The sequence below is a fragment of the Cornus florida genome, unplaced genomic scaffold (assembly GCF_030987335.1).
Source record: "Cornus florida cultivar Cherokee Brave unplaced genomic scaffold, ASM3098733v1 CherokeeBrave_3.0.0_Hap2_Chr08, whole genome shotgun sequence".
Classification (NCBI taxonomy): Eukaryota; Viridiplantae; Streptophyta; class Magnoliopsida; order Cornales; family Cornaceae; genus Cornus; species Cornus florida.
Window position 1 is genome coordinate 363,388 of NW_026775578.1, and position 8,943 is coordinate 372,330.

General features: G+C 36.4%; 2 protein-coding genes and 1 non-coding gene across 3 annotated transcripts; 2 read left to right on the top strand and 1 right to left on the bottom strand.

The window, feature by feature from the left end:
- The first annotated feature begins 287 nt into the window (after positions 1-287).
- Positions 288-2,473, top strand: LOC132268732 (uncharacterized). Its single transcript, XM_059769535.1, has one exon. The coding sequence runs from the start codon at positions 305-307 to the stop codon at positions 2,399-2,401; it is 2,097 nt and encodes a 698-aa protein (XP_059625518.1). The 5' UTR covers positions 288-304; the 3' UTR covers positions 2,402-2,473.
- Positions 2,474-3,753: 1,280 nt separating this feature from the next.
- On the bottom strand, positions 3,754-8,214 carry LOC132268735 (autophagy-related protein 8i). The gene is made up of 5 exons (XM_059769542.1): positions 8,055-8,214; positions 7,898-7,953; positions 5,173-5,225; positions 4,127-4,245; positions 3,754-4,047 (listed from the first exon to the last, which is right to left on the bottom strand). The coding sequence occupies exons 1-5, from the start codon at positions 8,092-8,094 to the stop codon at positions 3,938-3,940; spliced, it is 378 nt and encodes a 125-aa protein (XP_059625525.1). The 5' UTR covers positions 8,095-8,214; the 3' UTR covers positions 3,754-3,937.
- Positions 8,215-8,217: 3 nt separating this feature from the next.
- Positions 8,218-8,290, top strand: TRNAF-GAA (transfer RNA phenylalanine (anticodon GAA)). The gene has a single exon. It is a non-coding gene; the product is annotated as a tRNA-Phe (tRNA).
- Positions 8,291-8,943: the final 653 nt, after the last annotated feature.

An 8,943-nucleotide genomic window follows, 5' to 3' on the forward strand; every position in this document is an offset into this window, starting at 1 on the left:
TTACACAACGATTGATTTATTATTTTATTTGAAGAGAATGATTGAAGAAATAATAAATCAATAATTTAACATTTAATGATTTAACTGTAGAATAAAAACGTATGTCAAATTAAAAATTCGGAAAGATAGATATGCTTTGATTAGATTCAATTGACGTGTGAAATTGGCAGCCATGAGATGAGATATGGGCTAACCTCATGGTAGTCTTTGTTTGTTCCTTTCCTGGCCATAGAAACGTCACGCCATGCCTTACCCTTTAACATATTATATTTTTTTTAAATTATTATTACATATTTATTTTATCATGAAAGAAAAAGAAAAATCCCAATTCTCCTTGTTCTCCTCTTGTCAACACCCCTTTCCTTCACTCAGACAAAGCAGCTCAGCTATGGAGGAGCCCAAAGGAACAATAGTGTTTACCACACTCGGTATACAACACTACGGATTCGACATCTTCTCTATCAAACTTCTCTCTACATCTAATGATCTCCACACCCACATCCAATTGGGATCCGAACACCGCCTCACCGACGGTGTTTCCCTTAATTTCAACGGTCAGTTCGTGGACGAGGACCAAACAACTCTCGTCTACGTCTCCGAGAGAACTGGCGCCTCTCGAATCTTCTTCAACCGACCCGGTTTTCCACAGGCGGAGGAGCTACTACCGTCGTCTTCTGATTCTCATAGCAGCCACGACCGTCCCATCATTAAGAACGGACGTCTCTACTTTGTCTCCTCCTCCGCTCACCAACATCGTCATCAACTGCTCAAAAGCAGCTCCGCTGTTTACTCCACAGCTCTCCTCCTTCCTCACAGCCACGGCCACAGCCACAGCCACCAGAAGGAAATCGTCCGTCTCACACCCAACGACTCCGTTGACTACAGTCCTGCTGTTTCCCACACCGGCAAGTTCATTGCCGTCGCCTCTTACGGCTCTCGCCCTTGGAATACTGCTCATTTCCATGACCTCCACACCGATATTGTTGTTTTCCCAGAATCCCACCCCACCAAGCGTGTTGTCGTCTGTCAACACGGTGGCTGGCCCACTTGGTCAGGCGACTCCACCATTTACTTCCACCGCCAAGACCCCGATGGATGGTGGAGCGTTTTCCGACTCGACTTACCCACCCGTGCTTTCGAGGTCGATTCCACCGACGTCGCAAATGTCCCTTGCCACCGAATCACCCCTCCGGGTGTCCACTGCTTCACTCCCGCGGCTATGCACCATGCTAATCGCATCGTCCTCGCCACTAGGCGCCGTGAAAGTAGCTTCCGCCAAATCGAGATCTTCGACCTTGACTCAGGGGATTTCCACCCCGTGACTCAGTCACTCAACCCGAGTTTCCACCACTACAATCCCTTTGTGTCTCCCGAATCTGGATTTATCGGTTATCACAGATTTCGAGGCGACTCAGCTCCAGGCGACTCCATAGTCCCACACCTAGATCCCGTAATCTCACCGGTCGGCGGACTGCGAATGCTCAGAATCAACGGAACATTCCCGACATTTTCTCCATCCGGTGATCTGATCGCATTCAATCACGACTTTGATTCGAATCCCGGCATAAAGATCGTGAAATCAGACGGTTCAAAGAGATGGAACCTGTTGAAAGGCAGAACGGCGTTCTACAATTCCTGGAGCCCGGCCGAGAGGAACGTGATTTACTCATCGATCGGACCCATCTTTGAGTCCGTAAAGGCAACGGTCCAGATTGCACGGATTTTATTCGATCTCGTCGCTGACGATTGTGAAGAAGAAGAAGACATCCCTATCCGTGATATAAAGATCTTGACAAGAGACGACACAGGTAACAACGCGTTCCCTTCGTGCTCGCCGGACGGAAAGTTGGTGGTCTTCCGTTCCGGTCGATCGGGGCACAAGAATTTGTACATAGTTGACGCCGTGAAGGGAGAATGTGACGGTGGCGGAATCCGTCAGTTGACTGAGGGACCCTGGATTGATACCATGCCCAGCTGGTCCCCTGACGGAGAACTCATCGCATTCTCCTCCAACAGACATAATCCCGATAACGTCGATGCCTTCAGCATATACGTTATCCGACCCGACGGCGACGATGTACGCAGGATCCAGTTGGCCGAGGACAGAGAAAGGATCAACCACGTGTGCTTCAGTGCGGACGGCGAGTGGCTACTGTTCACGGCGAACTTGGGCGGCGTGACGGCGGAGCCTGTGTCCCTGCCCAACCAATTCCAGCCGTATGGTGACCTGTACGTGGTGAGGTTGGACGGGAGTGGGTTGCGGAGGCTGACATGTAACGCCTACGAGAACGGTACGCCAGCGTGGCACCCGGGAGCTTTATCTGTGTCTTTGGGAAGTGGAGTTGGAGATAGGTTGAGGGGTCAATTTGACGAACCACTTTGGATCCATTGTTGTTTTTAATTTTGAATTTGGGTCTCTCCCTGTGCCAGGAAAAAATAAAATAAAATAAAATAATTTTGTTCCATCTTCCAATATTGATGGATGTTAAAGCCATCATTTTTTTTCTTATCGTATTTTGTACGATTTTCTTATAAATTTCATATTTAATGTTTTTATGATTTTAAATTTTTTTTTCTCACCTTTAACATAAGAGCATTCAAATTAAATTTAGGTTAAAGTGTAAAAAAATCCTAACTATGTACGAATTTGTAAATAATTTTTTTGAACTATATTTTATACCTTTGACTATCACATTTTATTGAAAAATGGTTCAATATTCAGACTATTTTTTATTAAATGATTATAATGTCTTTTCTTTTTTAATTGTACTTAATTTATGTTTCTTATTAAAATAAATTACAGAAAAAAATTCATATTATATTGATGACTTATGTTTCATTAAATTTGCATAAATTTACCTTTAATTTTTTTAAAATAATCATTTAAAAAAATATTAAGTAGAATATTTTAAAACAATTTAAGTACTTTTTTTTAATTATTTTTGTATGAAAATATTGCATGAAAAAAGGTATTTTTATTTAATTAATTTATTAAATTTTCATGAATATATTATGTGAAAAAGAATGTATTTTTTATGTTAATGAAATTTAAATTGAGTATAATAATTTTTATTATAAATAGTAAAATTTAATAATAAGTTTATCATATTAAAAAATATAATTATAAATCTATTTAATTTTTTTCATTTTTATGATAAATTGATACTAATAATAAAATTAAGGTAAATGGTATAATTAATATTTAAATAAGAAAAAATATAATAAAAATAATTAAATAAGAAATGATAAGTTTAATAAAAAAGAATAAAATAGTCTTTTATGATTGGTTTAATGGTTATTGCAACAAATCAATAGTTTTGCAAAAGGACAATCAACAGTAAAAGATTTTCCAAGTGCAGGGACGGGTATAACAATTTTAAGTCGTACCACCATTATGTCATGTTCGTTTCATTTTTCAATTATGTAATGAGAAAGCAATTGACACTCTACTTTGGAGTGGTCTAAACTTGATTAAGTCAACGGAAAAATGCGTGTGTGAATGCAACTCGTAAAATTCTAAAAATCTGTTTTTGAATCTTGTGAACACCTTTGTGGATGTTCATATGACAGGCCATAAAAGTAGTGTTGCGGTATTATTGCTGCCACGTGTATATCAATAAACAATAAATTTCAATGAGTAACGTCATATGCAGTTGAACCTAGATCCCTTCAGCACGTTTATGCAACAACTTCTTTGCATATATCTCGCAGTTAACAATCTACATACAGCACATGACCAAAGCTCATGATACGTCCTTGGTATAAAAGAGATTGATGTGTGTAAATATAACTTGAAACATCCCTGATGTTTAAAGTATGTACAGAACATTTGATAATGTAAAACAGTTTTGTCTCACACGTATATGCTACATTATGATACATAAAAGTCCATAAGGAAATGCAGATTTTCAATTATCTACAAAGGACAGCATCAGCATCAACGTGTCTGGCTATTTGCATTTCCAAAAGTTTTCTCGCTGCTGTAGCACATATAGAGGAACCCATCCTCGTCCTTGAATGATTCATAGACAGTTTCCATCAAACTAGCTACAGATTTAAGGATGGGGTAAGTCGACTAAGAATTCATGCAAAATAATTCCTAAAAGATATTTAAATGAAATTTTACATGTTTGTGGTAAGGTATTCTGGACAAATACAAAAAGAGCTTTTCCTGGAGACAGATGAAGCCTGCCACTCAAGATGTGAATTAATTGCCCAATAGACATGTCTCGGGGTACCAGGTACCTATTATCCAAAAAAAAAAAAAGGTTCAAACTTAGTAAATCAACCACATAAGAAATAAAAAGTTTAAGCACAAATATATTAATTTACAAATAATGAACAAAAAGAACTTCTGAAATTTGGATAGGATTACTGGATCTTCAAAAACATTGGGCTCCAAAGCAACATTTAATGATGAATCAGAATTCCATGGCAATAACAAATTATATTATGTACTGGGAACAGTGGGACCAATTGATAATCACAGTTTAAATGGGGATAAGGAGGTACACCAGCAATTTGAACAGGAAAGAAAAAGAGAACATATGATTACAGCACTAATTCCACAGCAGCACCTTTTTAAGTATCTTTGGAACTTTAAGCAAATGCAACTTACCCATATAAAATAGACTGCTTCCCACAAAAAAAAAAAAAGAGGTTTGGGCAAAGGGAAGATGTGTCCAATTATGAAAAAAAAGAAAAAGAAAAGGGAAGATGTGTCCTTGATACTCAAAGACTGAAGCACTTTGGTCTTAACAAAATTGCGGCATGGAAAGTACAGTAGATTAATATTTTATGTTCCGACTAGGACTCATGTCTTCCATAATAAAAACCATGAGGAGAAAATTTGCACTCCTCTACCAAAATAGTCACTGATATTGGACAATCAATTGGAATTGATTTAAGATTCAGGAACTGAATTCATAAACTAGAGTACAATAAATAAATAAACTTGGGCCAGAAAATAATTATCCAAAACCTATTGTTTGGTGAATGAATCATAATGGACTTATAAAAATATTCACACAGAGGTACAGAACAAGATTAAAAAAATGGAACTCCATTTTATTTTATTTTAAAATTCTAACAGAATAGAGTGAGTTTTTAAAATAACAAATACGGTTCTTCATGCTTACAAAATTGGGAAGTTTAGGGAACACAGGAACTTACTTTTTCTTTTCCATCTCAGGGAGGTCAGTTTTTGAATACCTTTCAACCACCACCTGCATATGATAATAACAATAATAACCAACACATAGATGGATGATAAGAAATAACAGTCGTCTCATACATAATAAAGCGTCGGATGGCTACCATGAATAACTGCGATCTCATACATAATGAAGCATTGGGTGGCTAGCAATGATTTTTTTTTAATAGGTAAGTAGTAACCACACAGACACCCAAGCGCCTCCACTGAGGCTTGAACTCTAGACCTCCCTTTTGGGGAGTAAGAGCCGGTACCGCTGGGCCACTTGGCCCTTTGGTGGCTATCAATGATTTTAAGAGTCCATCCTATTGAGAAAGGGCTAATATTGAAGAAGGGCTCGGGAAGGGGAAGAGGAAGGGAAGGTAAGAGAAGGGAAGGGTGCGGGTGAGTGGGACGGGGTGGGGGAGGACTTTTTCTTTTTCTCTAATCATGCTTTGACTGTCATTTCAAAAGCAAAAACTACACAGAGAAGGTTCCTGACTTCATGGTTCTGCTGTTTTCGGGAAATACCTAAGCTTATTTGTTAATCAAATACATATGAAGGAGCTAGAAATTTCTAATATTTTTTTTCGGGTAGTAATTTCTAACTTGATAAGGTAATTGGTATAAAAGCACTAATTAGTAAAGACATAAAATAGGTTAATATTTATAAGCAAGCTCATTTTGTGATGCATCGCAAATGGCTTTCTTCAAACAGTTGAAGATCCTTAGAAGACTAGACGGAGTTTTCCATTAATAGATGCAGCTGATGGTGTGATCAGATTGTGTGTTTATTTATGGGTCTTGAGTCATTTATCTAAATCTGTTTTGATTACAAGTTTAGGATATTATTGTCCTTCTAGTTTTATTTTACTAGTCACGTGCGCTTTAAGTGAGTCATGTGACTACTTAAGGACTGTTTAGTCATTTTTTAGCTCTTTGTACTGCTGGAGAAAATACTAGCCTTTAGATTACATTTATTTGAAGGGCTAGGATTTTATCTTTGCTAGGGCATCCCTTGTGTCTTATAAAAGGGTTGTTCCAAGTTGTAATCAGCAGCTTTTGACATATTTTCAATATAATCAGCCTGCTACAGCAGCCTTTTACCTCTCCCTTTCTTTGGGATTGAGTTGTGGGTGTTTAAGTTATTTTTCTAGCTTGAATTAGCTCTCTGTTTTTCCTTCTTCAGATTTATTTTCTTTCTTTCATAGTTGATTGCATTTTTTTGACAACATGTCTAAATTTCAATAATTTCAGCTAGCATCATCAGTAACCTAAAGAACATTACCGTCATATAACTAAGTAAAGGCAACACAACTGATGCTAGTAATGGAAGGGAATTTGGGAACTACTATGTTGTTTCATTAATGGCAAGGTGAGAGCAATTTTAACTCACAACAGCAACAGGAGATGATTATTAAAAGCAAAACAAACCATGCATTGGGAAAAAAATTCAAATTATAACATGTGCATGGATGCTCAATACACATGTATGTGCATGTGTTGAAATCCTCATAGCATTCTGACCCTTAACACAGTGTGCAATAAAGAGGTATTAATTTCAGTAAAGCACAAGTTGGACTGAAAAAGATGAAAAATTTACACAATCAAACATTTACATTTTGACTCCGTTTGTTCCAACGTAAAATGTTTTCCGGAAAACATTTTCGACATTTCCGTTGGTTACATCTTAAAATTGAAAACAATTTACAATGAAAATTATTTTACATCAAAATGGCATCAAACAAATTACCATCTACATTTCGTAAGTTATTTACTTTAGGTGGCCTCTTCGCACTAGCATACTCTGTCTTGTCTTCTGGCGAAAGCGAGCAAGTGAGAGAGATATGTAGAGAGAGAAAGAGACTATTTTGATGAAGAGATAGAAAGTATTGATTGTGGTGGCAGTTGACAGACTCTGGCAAATAGATTTCTTGAACCTTACCCCTGGTGATCCCTCCGATCCCTGAAAATAGTCTCTGTTCAGTATGGCTGCTTATAAAACATATGAATCGAGCAAAAACTTGGCTTCGCTCATCCTCATGGACAGATTTCGATAGGGCTAGATATTCCTTCGAAATTTCTAAGTTTCCAGCAAAAAATTGAACTGCTGGCGGTTGGAGTTTACGGCAGTAATGCCGTTTGGGTTGCTGTGATTTGCGGAGGGGGCATATGAATGGCTGGAAATCAAACTGGCATTTGGGTTGCTTCAACAGTAACAATGATATGTCTAGGGTTAGGGTTTCATTTGGTTTGGTTGTGGTTTGTCTTTGGAAATATATATATATATATCTTTTGCAAGGCTCAAACCAAGCACCAGAAAATAATAGTATAAAAAATATTTTTTATGTAAAATCTTTAACATGAAAAATGTTCAACAAACGGAGCCTCTATGTAAAAAGAAAGAAAGAAAAAGTGAACACAATCAGAAATTGATAAAATTGTGAACATATCATATTCAATTAGCCCCCAAAAAAAAGAAGAATTAAATTCGAGAAATCATGCCTAACTCATCAAACGATCAAATCATAAATATAAAGACCAGATAATATCAAAATTAATTAGACAGTTTCGTCACAAACAATATCAAAATTAAAGAATTAAAAATCACAGTAAAATCATAAAAATAAAAACGAAGTAAATCTGAAAATTAAAAGAAACGACATAAAAAGAAATTCTTTAGGATCTGAGGGTTGGAGGACTTACGGGGAGTCGATCAGGATATTTGGCGATTATATCTCGGGAATCGTAGCACCGCTCCTCTGCAGTTGAATAGTATTCATTTAGACAGGTGAAGAAGGTAAAGTAAGATGGAGAAACAGAAAGCGATATATAGTAGAAGAGAATTGTGGATTGAACAAACCGAATTTGAATTCTTCTTTAAACGAAGGCGTCTTCCCCATCTATGGATCTGTTATCGATCTTCCTCACCCAACCTCCTAGAGAAAATATTTTTCTAAGAAGGAAGCGCTCATTTGACGTAGGAATAAATCTATGTAAAACAAACCTTATCAAGCCCTTGTTCAGCGGGGATAGCTCAGTTGGGAGAGCGTCAGACTGAAGATCTGAAGGTCGCGTGTTCGATCCACGCTCACCGCACATGTACATATATACATATTTTTAAATTATTTATTTCCTTTTCCATCTATTTCTATTATACATTTTATAGCTTGATTTCTTGAAATATATTGAATTTTTTATAGACATATTTTAAGAGGAATGCAAGACTAGTGGTGTAACTCATCCCATCATAAGAAACGTTCAACTCTTACCTATTCTTAAAATTTTTTAATTCTGGTTTAATCTGAGCTTACAACTGACATAAATTTCAAGTTAAAATTATATTGGCTATAATGACTTTTTGATATAAATATCTTATACCATACCAACTTTTACATTTTTTTTTTTCCTTCTATTTCTATTATACAAAATTAGCCCTAATTGCAAAAACATGGTTAAACAATAATTTAGGATAACATATTTGTTTTAAAAGGAATGTAGAACTTGTGGTGTAACTTAGTAAGATCATATGAAACTTCAACCCTAATTCATCTTGATTTGGGTATACTAATTTTTTATTTTTATTTTTATTTTATAGCTTAATTGCTTGAAATATATTGAATTTTTTATAAACATATTTTAAGAATAATATTTTAAGATGACTGTAAGACTAGTGCGGTAACTTATCACATCATAAGAAACGTTTAATTCTAACCTATTCTTAAATTTTTTATTTCAGATTTAATTCAAAC